The sequence below is a fragment of the Protopterus annectens genome, chromosome 8.part0 (genome assembly GCF_019279795.1).
Source record: "Protopterus annectens isolate FY-2018-M chromosome 8.part0, PAN1.0, whole genome shotgun sequence".
Taxonomy (NCBI): Eukaryota; Metazoa; Chordata; order Ceratodontiformes; family Protopteridae; genus Protopterus; species Protopterus annectens.
Genome location: NC_056741.1, coordinates 994,667,046 through 994,689,223, shown reverse-complemented (window position 1 = coordinate 994,689,223; position 22,178 = coordinate 994,667,046). Strand labels below are relative to the sequence as shown.

The 22,178-nt window shown below is 37.5% G+C and overlaps 1 protein-coding gene across 1 annotated transcript in view; it reads left to right on the top strand.

Moving 5' to 3' along the window:
- Nucleotides 1-22,178, top strand: part of LOC122808381 (Schwann cell myelin protein-like) — a 165,418-nt gene that overhangs the window by 26,021 nt on the left and 117,219 nt on the right. Inside the window, exon 3 of the mRNA XM_044079346.1 lies at nucleotides 4,625-4,894. Coding sequence (XP_043935281.1) covers nucleotides 4,625-4,894 — 270 coding nt within the window. The remainder of the gene's footprint in view (nucleotides 1-4,624; nucleotides 4,895-22,178) is intronic.

Sequence of the window (22,178 nt, the reverse complement as noted above, 5' to 3'; positions counted from 1 at the left end):
TCTCAAATGTCTCTCTTATAGTTCCCATTGCTGCAACTACATTCTCTGACATTAACATAGCGTCATCTGCAAATAACACAGACAGAAATGTTATCCCTTTCTCTTCTTCAAACATTGCTAAATTGTGTCTGACTTCCATTACCAGCTCTTCAATCACAAGTATTAACAGCCATGGGGATAGTAGGCAACCCATCTGCTTCTCTTCTCAATCCTTGCCTCCTCAGATTTTCCTCCATTTATGAAATATTTTAGTGTCTTGGTATATGGTCTGTGTCCAATGTATGAACTTTTCTACAACTTGCCTTTGCTGCAAGTGTCTTCCAAAGGAATTCATATTTCAGCTTATCAAAGATCTTCTGTAAGTAAAAGAACACCATGTTATTCCTGCTTCTTTTCCTCACTGTGCATTCATTCTGGCATGTCCCACCACTGTTTTTTTCTATCTTCCTTCCCAGAAGGAAGCCATTTGGCCCTACTTTTATTAATCTTGGCAAAATTCATCAAGTCTTCCTACCAATTCCTTTTCCAAAATCTCAATGTCTACATTAATCAATGAGATAAGCCTATAACTTCCTGCTTCATAACAACCTCCTCTTCCATTAAGTACTATGTTTAGTTTGACATTCTTCATACTTTTAGACATTTTGCCTGAGTCCTGTATTTACTTGCATTCTTACTCTAGGAATTTCCATATTACCTTCCATCCTCGTTTGTAGAATTCTAGGGTGAATCAATCTAATCCTCCAACTTTCTTCTTCTTAATCTTGTGTATGGCTTTATCTCATTCCTAGTCACTTCGGCATTCAGGTTGTCTTTCTTCATTTGTCCTCCAGTGTATATCTCTCTACATATTTTCATCAGCTCCATTCTGAGATATCTGTGCCTTACTGTTTGTAAATCTCCCTGTAGTTTTCTTTAAATATTTAACTGTTTATGTAAATCTCCCTGTAGCATTCTTTAAATCTTTACGATTTATGTAAATATCCCTGTAGTGTTCTTTAAATCTTTAACTGTTTAGCTCATCCACTTCTAAATACTCCCTAGTTTCTCACAATATCCTCAGCACCTTCTTGTATTTCTTGGATAGCTGTTTCCCTTCTGCCTCCACTGCTATCCACTAGGAGTCCCTCCACTGCTATTGTTAGTTTCTTGTTATGTAATAACTGTATTCTCTAATTATGTTTTTATTGATTTTTCCCTGATCTGTAGTATTTCTCTTCTATTTTTATTTCTTCCAGTTTCCTTCTGTGCCACCTCTAGCTGTTTATCTCACTAACTCCTTAATCACCCTTCCTTCATCCCTTCTTTTCTTTTCTTCAGCACTCGTCGGTTTTCCTCTAGCAGTGACCTTGATCTCATCCCACCAGTGTTCATTCAGTTTGTCCTTGTCATTTATATTGGCCTATAATGAATCCTTTAATAGCTCTTTCAATATCTCCTTGTCCACTGTCTTCTTCCATTTATAGCTAGTCCTTCTTCACCCCCTACTTACTGTTTCTATTATTGCACACTCATCTTAAGTTACAGCTTTTTCCCTATGCTCCTAGCTGCAAAGGACAGGACAGCAATGTTGAGAACCAATAAGAGTACAGGTTTTGCACCAATTGAATGGAGAATAGCAACAGTCATTCATTTGCATAAGGGATGGGGAGGACTTTCCACAGACTCAGGCAATTACAGATCAATAAGACTGACCAGCCTGATATGCAAAGCAATTGAAAGACTTATCATGGAACTAATAAGTTAAGACAAAGAGAACCTCCAATCACTTGACACATCTCAGTTTGGATTCATCAAGGGCACGTCATGCTAACTCATGATAGTGGATTTTTTTCTGAAAAAGTCACAAAAGCAATGGATGAAGGTAAAATGGTACACATCTCATACCTCAACCTGGACAAAGCTTTTTACACAATTTCCCAGGCTAAATAAACTGGGAATAAATCCCTATGTCACAAGATGGCTTGCCAATTGGCTCAAAGATGGGACATAAAATAGGAGAAGTTACTGCAACACAGAGACCAGTGACCTATGCAGTCCCCCGTGATCCTGTGCTGGGACCTCTCCTGTGTGACATCTACTTTTCAAAAGTGAAGGTCAATACCAAATGGCTCTGGCTAACAATGTTTGCAGATTATTGCAAGCTAGGAGCAGGCATAGACTCCCCAAATGACTTAGCCATTTTGCAGGAAGGTTTACCCCAAATAAATAACTGGGGCCAAACTCATGGACTAAAACTAAATGCAAAAAAATGCATTTGTGTATCCTTTGTTAAGTCATCTACCCCAAGGAACTACCATGTTGACAACACCCACCCCTAAGAGATGACCCAGCTGTTTGAGATTTGGGAACTTACGTGGACAGTCACCTAACATTTGGCCAACATATGTACATTGTTATACGAAATTGCACAGCTTATAAACAAAGGAATTGTGTCTAGATCTACAGTTGCCAATGTCTCACTTTACTCAGTGCTCAGTAGGTCAATTAATGAATACAATGTCTCCTTTGAATGTATCTGTCTGGACTCATACAACAACTAGACCACCCACAGAGATACCTTACTAAAAGGATGAAAAGCCTAAAAAAAACATATTCCACATGGTGTGACTCAAAGCCCTGGCATTGTACTCAGTATCCTACAGACTGCTGAGAGATGATCTGTGTCTGGCATAAAAGGTATCCTCTAACCCAACACTGATGAATTTTCTGCACATCAGCAAGTCAAATGGCATCAGCAATTCTTGTTCAATGGATCTAAACCTCTTCTAGAATATCAACAGAATGGTTTCGGGGGACAGGTAGATCTCACAGAGGATACTTATGTCTTGGAACAGACTTTATAGCAATGTAAAATAAAGATTATCCATATTCAGGCACAACTTGGATCTCTGGCTGGGAAACAGAAAATTTAGCCCAGGGCTGTCCATGTACTACTAATGGGCACAGGCAGCTCCTAAATGGTTTATCCCATGTATGAGTCTCCTGAAATTATCTATAATAATATGATCCCAGTTATTCTCATTAAGGGTAATATATAATTATTGTCTATTGGATAGGTAAGGCCAATCCAACACCAAATAGAATAGCTTCATTTGAGCACCAAAATGGAAATTGGCTGGGCTTAAAATGAACTGCAAGGGAGGTAGCCTACTGATAACCTATGAACCTATGAAAAGCAGATGATTGTTTTGAATTGAAAGTAATTAACACATGAAAAAACTAAAGCTTACAGAAAGAGGATGGCAGAAAGAGTTACAGAAACAGAAATCTTGTGTAAACTAAAACCATTTTGTACAAATGCAAACAGAAACTGAAAGAACATCTTCTTCTTCTTTCGACTTTTCCCAGTTAGGGGTCACCACAGTGGATCATCTGTCCGCTCATGATTAGTAGTGAAATTTTACAGTGTTGAGTTGCCAGCCCGGCGCCCAACCTTCCACAGAAGGCACACACACATGCACACCTAGGGCCAATTTAGAGTGTCCAATCCACCTACTGCATGTCTTTGGGAGGAAAAAGGAGCAGCTGGAGGAAACCCATGCAACCACAGGGAGGACATGCAGAGTCCGCACAGAAGGCACCCCAGCCGATAACTGAACAGGAGAACCTCTTGCTGTGAGGTGGCAACGCTAACCACTGCACCACCACAGCTGCCCAGAAACTGAAAGAAAGTGCCATGTGAATTTACTTAGTGGTAAATTAAATCAATTGCTGTACTGAGGGCTAAGTTTGATTTGTTGAAAAAAAACTGTAGTTGGCAGTTTTTTTCCTCCTTGAGACTTTACAGTTATACTTCCAGACATATCTTGCATTATCTTTAAAATGGCCAGAAATTACCATTTTTTCTAAACACTTTGAACACTCTCTTCTGATACCCTAAGGTTCTGGAGCAAAGTTACACTTGAAATAATATAACACATTATTTCTTTCTTTTTTTTTTTTTTTTTGCTTTTCCTGCTCCATAGCTCTCTATTGCAAAATGTCAGAACTGTGCTTAGCTCAGAGGAGCAAAAGCCTGTCAGAAAAAATGTATAGTTTAAGGTAGAATGAGCATAAACAAGCAAAAACATTTGCCAAGTACATGACAGAACATTCTGGAAAGACTCTTGGGGTAGGTATAATGAAACATTGTTAAATGAATAACAATCTCTTTTCATACTGATATATATATATATATATATATCTAAAGCTTAATTATGATATTTTCAAGATATTTTATACTTTTTATTGATTTGAATAATCCTTCATTTATCTAATCTCACTTTATAGTTTTTATTGTATTTTTACTTTAGAGTTTTCTCTCCCTAAAAGATCCTTTGTATATTTGCATATAGTCACACTTTCTAAACATAAGATGCATGTCATTAATTAGCAAACAATAAGCAATTAGTTAAATGAATAATCATTTTTCTTTCTAGAAAATGGCATCTAAATTCCGTATATTTTTTCCTCTGTGTTGTTATGAGTGCAGAAAGGATAGTTTCTAAAGACAATGCAGTTGCCATGTCAGAGCTCCATTTTTTAATCTTGATTTAGATGTGCAAAGTGCTTAATTAATTAAGTAAATCTGAAATATATTTAGCACTGTAACATCAGTTAATTTCTGCATTTTTTTAATCAGATTGTCCTAAGAATGTGACTGTACTAGTGAACAATGGAAATAATCGTGCGGTAGCGAAAGGAAGCACTGTTAGTTTGTCTTGTGAAAGTGATGGAAATCCACCAGTAATATTTCAGTGGTTTAGAGTTTCTGGAAATACGCATACCAAAATAAGCCCTTCAAAAGTCCTCACACTTCAGAATATAACACAAGATTTTAAGCTCTATTACTGTCAAGCAAAGAACACCATTGGAAGTTCTAACTCAGAGCTCATTCAACTTGATGTGCAATGTAAGTAATTCAATCCTGGTGCATGCAATGTTCATTAATTACTGAGACATTAATCAGTCCTGTTAATGATGTTTCACATAGGATGTCAACAATTCATTTTATGAGAAAGTAACTAAAATGCATTTCTTGAATGTATTTTATCATTTATTTAAAACTGATCAGATGAAATATTAATTGTTAGCTACTTTTCCCTCAAATCTTTCACCATACTTCTGTTAATAGACCAAAAATACTTTATACACCTACTAAATCACTCGCTCTTCTAGTAATTCTAACCACGGTATTCTGAGGCATTAACAGCAGTCTTCATGGTTTTAGGATTCAAGAGAAAAGAATAAAATGCATTGGAGATCATTCAGAAATTGATCAACAAAATACAGTAGTAAGCTACTAAGGCATCTTACTGATCCTAGACTCAAGAGTATATATTGCTCTTGATGGACATGCTCATTGGATCATAACCAACATTTGCATAATAAGCAACCTAGATCCTAAAAGTATCACATATCATTCAAATTAAAAGATGATAACCTTAGAAAGAAAGAAAAGGGGAAAGATTTATGGAGATCAATATCAAGGCTCCACACAAAGTGATCACTGGGTAGCCACTTAACATATGTAAAAGGATGACCATGAATGCAATTCAACTGACCTGGACTAAGTGGCATCCCTGAGTCATTCAAGGATGGCAGGAGAGAATGCACAGGAAAATACTACTGCCTTTTTCTGGGAGGGATGGGCTGGGGAAGGATGATGGTGTGGAAATGTCACATGGAAAGGAATGGCTGGTCAAAATGGATATTTGTAGGGTAGTGAAAAAGGCCTTATGTTGGCCAATGATAACGTCATTTCATATTCACACTCTGATGGACAAGAAAGTGGAGTTAGGTCAAATGATGTACACCTGATCGATGATAGGATGCACTTGTTCATCTACACTGACAACTGCTGATTGGAAGCCCTCACTTGCACCAAACTCTTGGGTCATTCATCTGTGGAGCTGGCATCCTAACATGGGAGGAATATTCTGTGCAATACCAAGCATAGGGGTTCAATATTAGCCATAGAAAATCTCTGACTGTCAGTGGAGGTCCAGTGCCCACATATATAGCTTATTTATATTCAGAAATCCAGTGACACCATTAGCAAATGAATAAATGACATTTATTTATTTATTCACAGCTACCTCTTCAAGTACCCTATGTATCCATTTTGGATGCACCTGAAAATGTGTGTGTTCAGATCACAAAGAATTTCACAACATCTTGGTAAAGAAAAGAGCACAAGATGCTTCTTTACCAGTAGTTCTCACCCCACCAAACACAAACTTGGATAGCAGCAGTTATGGTATTCATATATCCAATAAATACCTGAACATTTCCTCTGTAGATAATTCTATTAATATTCACTTCCATATATGATAAGTATATCTTTGTTTATACAACAAGCATCCGTGTCTTCCCCTAATGTTTCCCTTAGTCACCATGTAATCTCTCTCAGTACTGCAGCACATGCTCAGGAGGCATATCATGTCCTGTTCTGTAGAGTCACCCTGTAATCTCTCTCAGTACTGCAGCACATGCTCAGGAGGCATATCATTTCCTGTTCTGTAGAGTCACCCTGTAATCTCTCTCAGTACTGCAGCACATGCTCAGGAGGCATATCATTTCCTGTTCTGTAGAGTCACCCTGTAATCTCTCTCAGTACTGCAGCACATGCTCAGGAGGCATATCATTTCCTGTTATGTTGAGTCACCCTGTAATCTCTCTCAGTACTGCAGCACATGCTCAGGAGGCATATCATTTCCTGTTATGTTGAGTCACCCTGTAATCTCTCTCAGTACTGCAGCACATGCTCAGGAGGCATATCATGTCCTGTTCTGTAGAGTCACCCTGTAATCTCTCTCAGTACTGCAGCACATGCTCAGGAGGCATATCATTTCCTGTTCTGTAGAGTCACCCTGTAATCTCTCTCAGTACTGCAGCACATGCTCAGGAGGCATATCATTTCCTGTTCTGTAGAGTCACCCTGTAATCTCTCTCAGTACTGCAGCACATGCTCAGGAGGCATATCATGTCCTGTTCTGTAGAGTCACCCTGTAATCGCTCTCAGTACTGCAGCACATGCTCAGTAGGCATATCATTTCCTGTTCTGTAGAGTCACCCTGTAATCTCTCTCAGTACTGCAGCACATGCTCATGAGGCATATCATTTCCTGTTCTGTAGAGTCACCCTGTAATCTCTCTCAGTACTGCAGCACATGCTCAGGATGCATATCATTTCCTGTTCTGTAGAGTCACCCTGTAATCTCTCTCAGTACTGCAGCACATGCTCAGGAGGCATATAATTTCCTGTTATGTTGAGTCACCCTGTAATCTCTCTCAGTACTGCAGCACATGCTCAGGAGGCATATCATTTCCTGTTATGTTGAGTCACCCTGTAATCTCACTCAGTACTGCAGCACATGCTCAGGAGGCATATCATGTCCTGTTCTGTAGAGTCACCCTGTAATCGCTCTCAGTACTGCAGCACATGCTCAGTAGGCATATCATTTCCTGTTCTGTAGAGTCACCCTGTAATCTCTCTCAGTACTGCAGCACATGCTCATGAGGCATATCATTTCCTGTTCTGTAGAGTCACCCTGTAATCTCTCTCAGTACTGCAGCACATGCTCAGGAGGCATATCATTTCCTGTTCTGTAGAGTCACCCTGTAATCTCTCCCAGTACTGCAGCACATGCTCATGAGGCATATCATTTCCTGTTCTGTAGAGTCACCCTGTAATCTCTCTCAGTACTGCAGCACATGCTCATGAGGCATATCATTTCCTGTTATGTAGAGTCACCCTGTAATCTCTCTCAGTACAGCAGCACATGCTCAGGATGCATATCATTTCCTGTTCTGTAGAATCACACTGTAATCTCTCTCAGTACTGCAGACCATGCTCAGGAGGCATATCATTTCTTGTTATGCTGAGTCACCCTGTAATCTCTCTCAGTACTGCAGCACATGCTCAGGAGGCATATCATTTCCTGTTCTGTAGAGTCACCCTGTAATTTCTCTCAGTACTACAGCACATGCTCAGGAGGCATATCATTTCCTGTTCTGTACAGTCACACTGTAGTCTCTCTCAGTACTGCAGCACATGCTCAGGATGCATATCATTCCCTGTTCTGTAGGTGCCTCAGCTACTCTCTTCATTATCCCTAACAGATGCTGTTGGCCAACATTTTGATTTCCCATCTGTGATTGATAATCATCTCAATCTGCAACACTAAGTAGCAGTCCGTTGTCATATTACTTACTTTGGCTAACATCAGTGATTCTTAGAGATATGGAGCATCACTAAAAATGTATTTGGGGACCAGATTTATGAATCTTCATTCATGTTCTAGTTTGTCTTGAGCTTCTCCTGGTATCTCTCCTGTTGTGATACAGATTAGCATGATCTCCTTATCCCTAGTTTCAACCATTACCACGGAAGTCAAGTGAGTCATTAACCACCAGTGTTACCTATCTAAGCGGTGATGTGCTCCTCACTGATTCTCCTTCTGCACCAAGTCCACCTGTGTCTGTCTGTCTTTTCTCTGTAATGTAGTTCAGGAATACATCCACTTTCTCAAATGGTATTCATAAACTTTAGGAAGTTCCACACTGATATTGCATTGTTATGCCAGTGTCTGCTATTACTTAGCTGACAGAAAACAGTGGATTACAGCCCAAACCCTGAAGCATTGTAGGTTAATACAAAGAAAAAAAAAACAGGGAGTTGGCTGTAGTAACCAATCTATACACAATCACAATAGATGATCAATGATTTTGTGCATTTGTGTTTGTTGACAACCTCAGTGATATCATAGTGAAATTCTTGATTATGTCACAATAGTTTTTCAGCCATCATAGTCCTCCTACCATAATTATAATGTTATTATCATTCTAATATCATATTCACATTCCTGGAAACCCACTATAGTGTACCAACATAGCATGTCTTCAGGTTGGATATAAGATTAATTCTTATACACTGTTAAAGGATAACGTAAGCATAGGCTACATTTTAATGTAGTCCTCAATTATATACCTCACAAAGCCATTCATGGAAATATTTGACTATATATTATTACATTTGGCATGTTATTTTTTAGTTAAATATAAACTCCTAAACCACAACAGTTCTAAACAGAAACCTCATATCAGTAGAAAACTCACATAGAAGGCAAACAAAACTGTAAAAAATATCTAACAAAATGCAGAAAGGCATTATTCATTCACAACCTATATACCACAATGGACTTCATCCACTAATATCACTGTGTCAATGTAACATCTCACTGCACTTCCTGGAAATAACACCCCCGCACCCACCATCCAAAGTGCAGTGAACTAACCAGAACACCCCCTGTCAGTCTACTTTCTATACTTGTCTATATCCTTGCAAAAAAAAAAAAAAAAAAACACCTAAGAAGGTTTTGCTGAGGTGTTGAGTATAATAAAATATTTTTATGGTTCTGATGCCTTCATTCATTTGTTGTATATATATATATATATATATATATATATATATATATATATATATATATATATATATATATATATATATATATATATTATATATATATATATATATAAACCATTAATACACACACACACACACACACACATGCACACACACACACACACACACACACACACACACACACACACACACACACACACACACACACACACACACACACACACACACACACACACAAGCACACCTACATGCATATACATTTTCCATTACTCTTTTTCATTTTAAAATAAGAAATTTACTTATGGAATGAGATAAACAGTTCTAATATTCCACAGTACTAGAAAAGTACACAAACCAATAGCAATAAAGGTACAACCGAACATTATTTCCTACGTGGCTACTGATTTGGAGACTGATTCTTTACTTAAAACTAGTCAACATTTGTTTTGCGACTCTACAGCTAGTCAAGATGGATTAAATAAGCTATTCCATATCTGAAAGTGTAAGGTCAGTAAACTGCTTACTGAAAGAAAGTATCCATACCTTAAATAATACACAAGGACATTGTTATTTCCCAGCTTCATTTACTCCTTGTAAATAACTGGTCTTTGTAACACTGCAAAGTGCCTATATAAATACCTTCTGACCATTGTGCCATTGTTACTTTTTCATATTCCCTCATTCTCCTCTTTTCCATTGCATAATACTGTAACATTGAGACCCCATATGATATCAATAGTCAAGCCCGGTAATGTGAGTGGAGGTGAGATTGGGCAGTATTTGCTCTCATGGCCTTTCATTCTCTTCCCTTCAAAATCATACATAATGTGATTTATTATCACTGCATGTTTCACAACTGCAGCATATTAACGTGGTAGACGCTGAAAATCTGTGGCATATTACCTGTCAACTTTCCTTTAAAAACATTCTTGCAATATCCATCATCCTGTGATGATATATGTCTTTTTCAACAGATTGGAGCAGTAGTTTCCTTTCAAATTATGGGGTCTTTAGTGCTGACTGTTTTCGACAAACATCATAAAGTTATTCACACCATGTTCCAACTTCCTACTCTAGATACTTATTAGCAATCTGAATGCTATTCTAATTTTTGTTTTAAGTATCTAGTTTTCTTATCAAATAATTAACTCTATATGGATGTGTCATGAAACAATATAGGACTAAAAATATGTCATTATGTATCAGGTGGTACAAACTTCCAAGCTTTCTTTCAGTTATACCGTTTTCTAATCTATATAGAGAGTATGCTACATACCCTATTTGAAGTGATTCTCAGCTGTGGCATTTCCCAGTTTTCTGCAACCTTTTCCATAGAATCCAACAATGTAAGACCATGAAAATAAAAGGTATTAAACTGACTCCCTGACACCCATCCATACAGCAAAACTACTCACTGTCTTGTTTCCTCTGATACCAGTCCCTACGGAAGAAACACTCAGTATCCTGTTTACATGTAAAGTTAGCTTTACATGTAATATTCTCTTGGTAATCTATCCAATTCATATCCCGTGTTTCTTGAAGCAGATGATTCATAATAACTGCTTTCATGCAGTTTTGAGCTCTCACATCTTTCTTGCCATGGTATACATCAAGAACATGTTGCTTGTGCTGCATCAAGGAATTTATTCCTGCAATTTTGAAACTGTATTATCTCCTTACTTTGTATTACATTCACAAGGAATCCTCATGCATGGTGCCACAAATCTCATCAATGGTTGGTAATTTCTTTTCCTAGGCTATTCTTTCCCCCTTGCTGTTTTTGGGTTTCACCCACTCCTTCTTTCTTGTATTATTTCTACTCTTAATAGTATTATAATACTTAATTCTATTACTCTTTCCATCTTCCCATCTTTTCTCCCCACACAGGAACTCATTGTATAAATCACAAGCACATATTGTTTTTGTCCCCTTCCAGTTCTGAGTGATGATGGTGTTAACTCTGGAGCTCAGCAGTCTGATAATATTCATTTCTCTTTCTTTCCAGATGCTGTCCTCTTTCTTTATGCCCCATTTACAAAATTCCCAAGTATGTTCAGCTTCCATTTAAAATATGCCCCCCTACATCTTTTGTGCCTGCTGCCAGGCTTCTTATTCCTAGCCACTGTCCCAGCGCAAGTGCATCACCCCCGCCTTTTCTTCCTGACACCTCAAGCATCTACTATCCTCTTTACTGCCTTCCTTTACTAGTCTCATCGGTACTGGATATCATCTATACACTATTCTCAGACTTTTCCTGGTCCACATATTTTCTGCATGTGCCTCACTGCCTGAATTGTCTTCTGCCAGTATCAAGCAACTCCCTTCAATCCTTCTTCCTGCCCCTTCTGTTTTATCTTAATTTTTCAAATTCTACCTCCCATACTTTAACTTTTCCAAACTTCTTCCATTCGTACAGATCATCGTCATCTCTTTCATTTTCCGCAAAGTCTATACTAATTTCTGTAATTCTTTATAGGTATATAAATTTACTGATATTAAGCTTTAGGTTCAGCATGTCCTTTCCTTAACACATTTTTGATAATTACAGTGAAGATAACCCACTCAGTTTAAAATGCTTAACCCACCTTTGCCTATTATTATAAGTAGAATAAGCTAAGTAATTTGGCTTACAAGGTAACTAGTATATACCTAAGATGACTCCTCAGAAGCCTTGTTTCTAGTAATAAAGGCAAATGAAAAAGTATAACATACATGTAGGATCAACATATAAATGAAGCCTGCAACACTAAAACTTTTCAGCATTCTTGTGAGACCTTAACGTTTTAACAATACATTCTAAATGTACTTTTTATTTCTTTCTGCATTTTTGTACAACCTGCATAGATATCTGCAACATATTGTAAACTTCTTCCTTTCTTTGTAATCACTCCTGCTTCTTTCTGAAAACACACACACACACACACACACACACACACACACACACACACACACACACACACACACACACACACACACACACTTGAAATACTCCAAAATATAACCTTTATTTATTGTTCATTATCCAATTATTTTGTGATATATAGCGTTTACTTCCTTTTAATCCTTTCTCAAAGATTAAGTGGTGCACTGAGATTTTTCTTATTTCTATTTACTTAGCATTAAATAATAAAATATGTAGCACTGTAATGTCATTTATATTGCTTATTATTATGACATATCTTTCTGAATTATTTGATAAATTATACACATTTCTTTACTTACTACCGTTTTTTTCATCTGTGTATGATGTACGGCTGCACTGTGTAAATGCTTTTTAATGCACCTTGCTTCATGTACCTTGATCTCAGCTTACTTTATATCCCTGCTGTTATTGCTTAGATCTTTTCCTTTGACTTCCACTGAACATGGATGAAACACAGCAGGACCTTCTTGATAAAAAGTATAACTAACTAACTAACTAACTAACTAACTAACTAACTAACTAACTAACTAACTAACTAACTAAACTAATTAACTACCTAATTGTTATTTCAGATGTCTGCACCCTGTGTATTACTTGCAAACTTGCATTTAATACAGATTTATAAAAGTAACGTAAAGAAAAGTAGGTAATGAGAACACCTTATGTGTTCAGCCTCTGTGATTCTAAAAGAAATCTCCCAATAAGAACCATGAATGCAAACCATGTTTCTACTCTCTTCAATGCTTCCTAAATCTAGTTCAGCTAGACTTTACCAAAGGACATAAAAGAACCTTAATCCAATAGTATCTGTGAACGTTATCAGCCTCCTAATCAGAGATGTTATTTGTTTCCTCTAGTCTGTCAAAGGCATGCTCATATCATTGTTTCACACATTCACATGTACTGTCACAACCTTGTGTCTTGTAACCTTGAAAACAAAGAAGTGACAGAATAAGTCACTCGTCATCGTATCCTTATGTGTAGACAGTAGCTTGCCATGTTAATTCTTAATATTCCGTGCAGTTCAGTATTTCATATTCATTACATTGACAGATATGATTCCTGATTGCTGTAACACTATGTGCAAACAGTGTATTTTTAAAGCTAATCAGTACTCTTATTAGCAGCATCATTCTCTCTTTATACCTTAGAGCTACTCTATCATCTGCTTTAGTTGTCTGTGTTTCTTTTATAAATGGTAATCTAGTTTTACGCACATACGTTCTTCCTTTAAAGGTTCTACATCAAGCACTCGTCTTCCATTCTGTATCACTAAATGTCTAAGATCCACATTTATAAGAATGCACATCATCTTTACTTCCTCTCAATAAATTCACAACTCATTTTCTACCCTTTCAGACTCACACAACTCTTCTCTCACCTTCCTGTTGGAGCGTCATGTTCCTTATCTCAGTGCAATTTGCCACAAACTCAAAATTAATATATAGTGCTTTCTGATCAGATACACTGTCCACAACTGCTAACCATATTTTAACAACACCCAGTTACCAGAATAAATGACATAGTCCATATATTTTCTGTGTACCCCAAACTTAAAGATTTAATATGCCAAAACATGAAGGGACCTGTAAGAGCAAGTCCTGAAAAACAGAGCAAATGGCCAGAAAATACAGACTTACATACAAATAAGTCTGAGCTGACCATTTCACAGAATATTTCCTTTTCTCCGAGGCATGGTAATCTTGGAGTTAGTATATACACATTCAGGAGGAGGCTTGATTCCTTCATTAGGGGGTGCAGGGGAGCTTTACCCCAGGAAAAAGTAGTTTAAAGGAGAAGAGCGATGTTCCAGATTAGCTTATCTCCTGGATTTCCAGTCTTTTTATTTCAGTGTGTCAGCACTCAACATTATGCCCTTCAAAACTGTTTGTTCTAACTTATCTTAATGGCTTCTTAACTACGTACATTTTCCCAGCTACTTCCAGATTTCATGGTCATAATTCCCAGCATATATTTCAGGATCTGGAAAAATAAAGAAAGACTTTGTGTTTAAGATGCCAGTTTTAGGCACTTGCACAATATAGTTGCAATATAACTAAAGGGCTTGTGTTTAAGATACCAGTTTCAGAGTCTTGCAAGCAATTATTCTTTTACATGAAACAAGCAGGTTATATTGGAATTTGCATTGATTCTATAAGGTTACTTTACAATGCAGGGTAAAATTCCCCCATACAGACAAAGGTGAATACATGTCAGTAATATTCTGTGCCACAGCTATAATATTACCTCACTGTGAAGCAGATTTGCAGACATGGTGTGGACTGCATATTGGGAAGAGGAAGTCGAGAAGTATCCATGCAATTCTGAAATGCTTTGTAGCTACATCAATAAGACTGTTATGTGCCTACCCAGTGTAGCAACATTTTCTGGTGAGGTACAATGCTGATGAGCTGTGGAACCATGAATACCATCCAGACTACAACTCATTTAGCAGAACATCTCCCACAAGACACCTGACCAACTGATTTTCAACAGCATTACTACCTCAAAGATCAGGGCTGCTGTCCATAGGAAAAAAAAAAAAAAACTTGTTCCAAGCAGTTATACACATCATAGCACAATCTCTGGGCACATATTATAACCTTATGCAAAACTATGGTTGTAGTCTGCATAAGAAAAAATGATTGCAACTCGGTATTCCGAAAGTCACAAATGTTTGAAACAGTTATGCATATATATGCATGCATGTATATGCATATGCTTAGTTATGCATATGTATACACGGTTCTTTCAAATCAAATGTCCTGTGTAAAGAAGTCACTGACCAACAGACATTGTTAAATGATAGTTCAGTTCCTTTGCTGCCTGTGCACCACAAAACATTGATTGGCACAATGAATGGCTAATCATATTAAGGAATATACCACAGTACAGGCATAACTGCGGTGGTGGTGCTGCGATAGCATTGTCACCTCACAGTAAGATGTTGTCCTGTTTAATTCTCAGCTAGAGCATCTTCTGTGTGGTGACATGCATGAATGGGTGTACCTTCGTTGAAGGTTGTGCGTCAGGGCCGGCAACTCAGCACGAAAAAATCTACTGCCAGTCATTAGCAGACTGGAGTACCGCTGTGGCAATCCTAACAAGGAAAAGCCAAAAGACACAGCAACAACAACCACAGTACAGGCATCATAGATGTTAAAATAGAGGAGAACATGAGATACTAGCAAGTGTGATATGCAGAGATACTGAATAAACCATATAAATGGTCTTCTTTCTCTTTAGATGTCAGTGTACTGTTTTAGAATACTTTCATGCAGTTGTGGTATTAATAACACATCAGCTAGCCACCCAATCCCATGAATAACAAAGTACAAGTTATAGATACCCAATTCACCATGCCAGTATAATATCATATTGTGTTGCATTCATTCTTGCTGCAGCTCCCTTGTACATAAAGTGCTAAAAAACACATTTCATTTAGTATTAAAATATGCTGATGCAATCATACCTAAATGGTTGCATTGTAAGCAAAGCTCACTTAGCTCCTAGATAACTGAGATGCCTTCTTATGGTGAATAAGTACTGGCAGGAAATTCAAACTGTCATCCGTACTGATACACTTGTTTTGAAGAAACAGTCCCATGTGTTTCCTAAGATACCTCATGGTATAGAGACATCACATTCATGCACGCAGAGTTAAAAGTGCAAGTACTTCTGAAGTTTACATCCAGTGCAGAAAAGCATACCATTGGAATTTTAAAAGGTGTTGAGCAAATACATCTACGTGTATTCTTTCCTGGCTTGGCACCCCCCCAGGCCAGAAGTAGTACCATGCAGTGGCTGTACTGATGCATATGATATGGCTGTTGTCACATTTAGGACATGACGATATCCCATACTGTTACACACATGAGCATGTGCTGTTAGTGTGGATTCCAATGTACTGGGTATAGACATGTCTACTTAACCCTTTATTTCTCCATGAAAGTATTGCTGTGGATCCTGCTCTTTACCAATATGGACAACAGATGTGAATGTATGGATCTGCATTGATATTTTATGTTTTGTTTAGTCTAAAACTCACCTAAGCTTCAACTGGATGACATGCACTAGGTGCAGTTTCTTTTCATTATATTGTCCAAAAATATTTTCTGGATGATAAAACCCCCCTATACCCTTCTTATGGTAGATCTTCCCTTACACTTACGGTATCACACATATACTGATTTAAGCAATGATGTGAGCAATGCGGAAATCCATCTGTGACAGCCATCTTTCTAAGAGAACTCCAAAAAAATGCTAAGCTACTTAGTGAAAACCCAGAGAAGTTTATGTTAACCATGCCAGTTATTAACACTGTACTAGAGACTGTAATGTCTGGTGTCACCTTGTTGTGCAACACTAACCTAGTGAGATGAACTAATAATAGTGATATTTCAGGCACAGGATGTCCTTCTGAATTTTGGCATTGAGTAAATACTGGATTAGTACAATGCTGATAAAACACACTATCCACTACATGTAATGTGAAAAGACTACATGTCCAAGCAAGGTCAGCTTGGATGTTTCATTCCTCTGACACCAAACTATATTAGCCAAATCCTTTCTATGCATTGTAATATTGCAAAGGATTCCAGGAAGGCACTATATGTGCCATGCTCTAGAAAATCAAAAATTATAACATATTAACCTTAATAGTAGAGGGATGTTTCAAAAGTACAAATGCATGGCACATGATACCAAGCACAAATTTGCCTTTCTTCCCATAGATTATATCCACATATACATAAAGGACCAAGATGGCACCGAGAATGAATGTTATATCAGTTACAATGACCACACCATGATCTGCCAGATTCTCTTCACAGCTAGTGGCCCAGTTACTAGTATACGTGTACAAAACCCTAGCAAGACATAGAATGACAACATATGCTGGAAAATCAGTTGTGATAGTCATTGTTATATGTCAAGGTAGCATTTTGACTCATCATTTGGTGAGTATTTCTATATTCCATGAAAGTATATGTTACAAACAATAGTAATCTTTCCAGTGAGGCTGGAAAGCATATGTTATAAATGCATATTTTATGACACAAATCTGACAAATATGAGCAAGTACAGGCCATGGCCAGGTACATAGAAAAACTAGAAGCAAGTGGGGACATTAATTAATGCAGAAGAGGAAGTATTTTATGCCATATGTGAGACAACACTGCACACTACTATTATAGTGCACAGGATACTATGTTTGCAGCAACTCTACAATACATAGAGTAATAATATAAAACATCAAGGCTACACATCATCGAGCCTACCTAAGGAAACATAATAGATGGATGATGATCTTAAGGAATATGTGGTAGAGCCTTCTACCATCAGCATATATCTCACAGTGGGCACAGTAAAAAAAATCTTGTCCCATCTGGTAAGCGTGCATACTTTAGCAATAACCTCTTTGAATCCAAGATGGAGTGAGACACATTTTGCTAACCCTCTGTTTTACTCTAAATTTAAACTTAAAGTTGTAATAATTAACATTAGGTAACCTACTCACTCAATACATCTCTCTAGCCCTACCACAGTTAAAACCTGGGTGGGAATTCAATAAACCCTACATGATTTTTTTTTAATGTATGCAGTGATGTTTACATGAGCGCAAACAATTTTAGATTCAGTAAGCGCCTCTTAGCTGTGCTCACACACGTGCAAATACAGAAATTTTGTGGAATGCAAATTGCCTTATAAGCAGGTGAATCTTATGCAAATAAGGCAGACTGAGTGATCCAACAAGCAGAAGGGTATATGTGTAGAGTCCATGTCAGTGTTCGTAGTGTACAAGGAAAAATTCCATGTACAGAAGTCTACATAAACAGAAGGGGATGTAAACCTGCAGAAATATGGACATACATCCTCTGAAAATGCTATACCACATACAAATATGAGCAAAACTATTATTGTGGATGTCAGAAAGAGGAAGGGAATAAGTTAAATTATTACTATTATTTTTTTTTAATAATCTTGGCATGTTTGTGTTTCATGCCGCAGTGCACAAACATGCTTAATAGAAAAATAAAGAGGAAAAAAGCATTTTATAGTATTTGACAGAAATATATTACAGGACCTTGCATCAAGTCCATATAATGGTGCATTGGCCTTCTGAAGTCACGGTTCCAGTGCCTAGATATATCTGGTGGAGCCCTGCAGTACTCTTCCAGCCAAATGTGTGCATATATTCACAGAATGTGCTATGCTACACAATCTGATCATGTGGAAACAGCTGCAGCAGGATCAGTAAAGGGAAGGGATACACAGCCCCTCAACAGTGCCTAGTTCTCTACAGCCACAGTCACAGGAGGACTCGGAGGAGGAACCCCCTGCTAATGTCCATGTAGCAGAAGTAGATGTGCTCAGTATGCTCTGGCTGGGGTTAAGATATAATACATAGCACATTCACTGACAACCTAGGGACTGACACATTCCTCCTACTCACATACATATATTAAATTGATGCCAGGCAACCCACACAACCTGTACCTATGCATGCATTGACTGTGTACTGCTTGCATCAGACAGTCAGCCTTGAACTACAGTTCTGTCAACTACTGCATTTGCAAGGTAAGTATCTAATCTACACAGTACTTGTATGGATTAGTATGATATGGCATTGTAAGTATGGATCTGTTATATTAATGCAAGTAAATATAGTGGGCTATTTGGACAGAAATAACAGAACTACAGATTCCCATTTCACTATCATGTTTCCTTTAATAGTCACTAGACCTCATGCATTGGATATTCATGCAGTCCTACTGCAACAGATTATTGGTTCATCAGTCAAGGGAGAAGTTAGACAGTAGGTTTACATGATATTTGGACTACTCTCTATCCCAGCAAAACATGCAGTGTTGTTCCCCCACCGCAAACACAGTAGTGTACTGTTATAACTGCTTTAACAGTAACTCATCAGTGGTATATTAGCAGTCCAGACAGTCTCAGGGCAGTGACATAGAAATTGATCATACAGTGTATGTCTTACTTAATGCAGGAATAACAACGTACATATTTAAGCAGGTGATTGTGTGATGAATGACCCGTCTTTGTCAGTCAGCTTGTGTGCCTCCGTGGACTAGGGAAATTAGCATGTGTAATGGCGTCGATGGTTCTAATCTAGAAGTATCCACTTTTTTGGACCTGAGGTATTTTTCCTTTGTGTTTTACAGACTGTCAGTTTGTGTGTGGTGTAATATTATTAACCTCTGTCACATATTAATTACATCAGACAGATTTAGAATATGGCAGACAATTTGGGTAAAGTGCAGCAGTGCAGAAACAAGGACAGATGCCATTGTCTGTAACACACAAAATCCTGGACTGGAGTACAGATACGTGTGGGCTGGAGTCAGTTTATAATTAGAGAAAATCCCACTGGGTATGCTCATACACTTAGATAAACAGAGCGCAATTCTGTTGCTCCTTGATCAAAACAATCAGTTATACACAGATACATCTACAGACACATACATGCATGTATACATATTATTCTGTCACTATCTTTCTACCATAGATAGTATATCTATCTCTATGTATATGCAACTTTATATATATGTATATACCTCTATATAGATATGTGGATTCACTATGAAGGATTGAAATTTCAGAACATTGAACCTCTGATTGTGGAAGAACAGAGGATCAAAGTACTGAAATATCGAACCTACAAAAAAAAAAAAAAAAAAAAAAAACGTGAAAAGTTCTTATCTCACATTTTTCTAGGGGGACAAGGCCCCCCCATGCCCCCACACCCCAACACACAACTTAAATATACCAATTCCAAGATCGCACTACAGTGAACAGAATGGTAAAGTTCCCATTCCGCACTGCACGGTAATCTCCATTCACAAGGTTCGATATTTCGGCACATCGATCCTCTGGTCTTCCATGTTCAGAGGTTCAATGTTCTGAAATTTCAATCCTGCATAGTGAATCCACCTATATATATACATATATGAGTCTACTTCAGAAGACAGACAAACCAAAAGGCTGAATCCAAAAAGATTGAAAATTCAAAATACTGAACATATTTTTAATGCAGGGGCAAGCCCCCCTGCTCCCCTCATGTGGGGGGCTGCACCCCTCAACTAACTATACATACCAACTCCAAGATCACACCACAGTGGAGAAGGGGCAAATTCCATCATTCAGTATTTTGGGATTCAGTCTTTTGTTTTTTCAGTCTTCTGAAGTAGACCCATATATATATGGGTACATTTCAGTCGACCGACAAGTCGGAAGACCGACATTCACTCCACCGACACATGAAAACATCGATAGCGCAAACACGGACATTTCACAGGTAAGACTTTTAAATTCGCTAATCATGCCTACCACACATGCATAACACTGCCACACTTCCTAAACCATGGTAGGCTTGATTAGCGAATTTAAAAGTCTTACCTGTGAAATGTCCGTGTTACCCCTGTCGATGTTTTCATGTGTCGGTGGAGGAATGTCAGTCTGTGTGTGTGTGATATATATATATATATATATATATATATATATATATATATATATATATATATATATATATATATATATATATATATATATATATATATATATATATATATATATATATATATATATATATATATCATACACACACACACACACACACACACACACACACACACACACACACACACACACACAAACCTCCCTGTAATAGAGATAAATATGTATGGTTATTGGTGTGTGGATGTCTGTATTGTCCTACATACCCTGATAATGGCGAGTAAAGCTGCACTATGGCACATTTAATGTTGCTCAAAGGATCCAGAGTAAGGGCTCAACAGTTGATAATGCACTTGCTTACAGACCCATTTGTTTAGGTTTAGGATCAGGGAACATTTGTATGACATACACAAACAGGTCTCAAGCAGTGCATTAGCTAAACACGTTATGACCACTTCAGTTTCTCATACATTTAAATTTTATGTGGTAGGAAATATTAAGGTTAGCAGCAGGTAAGGGGACATTAGGAATAGAATGGAAGTAAATGAAACCAAGTGGATAGTTAGACTGAGGGCTGATGCAGGTAAGGGACTTAATGATAAAGTCTCTATGAAACCCGTCTTACAAGCTAGACCACTTAGGAATTAACATGTACTTCAGTTTCTTATTATTTTTAATATACTCTATTATCTGTTTTATAGTTTGTCATATCTAAAGGATCTATTAGGTTTAGCACTGTTTATGGTGTTTATATGTTTTATATACACAAATTTATATGGCATTTAGCTATAGAGCACTTTTTATATACATATATATATATATATATATATTTTTCCTGTATGTATGTTTTTATATATGCCTTTAAGAATATACTTATTAGTTAGAGACTTTTTAATTGGATATCTGATTTAATTGGTGTATTTAAATGGTAGCCCGTGATGTTAGTGTTAATACGTCTGTAGAAGCAGTGTGATACACTGTGAAAGCACTTACGTTTTTACCTCAGTAAACGGACTTTTTGCAATAGTTGCATAGTGCCATTGTTTTGCCTTGCACCTTTTTTTGCCTTATAGTACTTTTCTTGTTTTTGGGTCTTTAGGCATTAATCCAGAGGGTGCAGGTACTTTACTTCATGTTTGGGTGCTTTATACAATTTTACCTGACCACTGGAACTATGGCAGAGGAACAGCATGAAATTGAATTGGATTACACACCACAGGGTCATACATCAGATGTTAATGTCTCCATTTAGAACAGGTTGCGAGATTCTCTGAATAGAGTGAGAAACCCTTTGCTGCAGGAAAATGTCTATATGAGTAATAATGTAGATGGTGAATATGGCTCAAACCTGGATATCTTGAGAGACAAAATA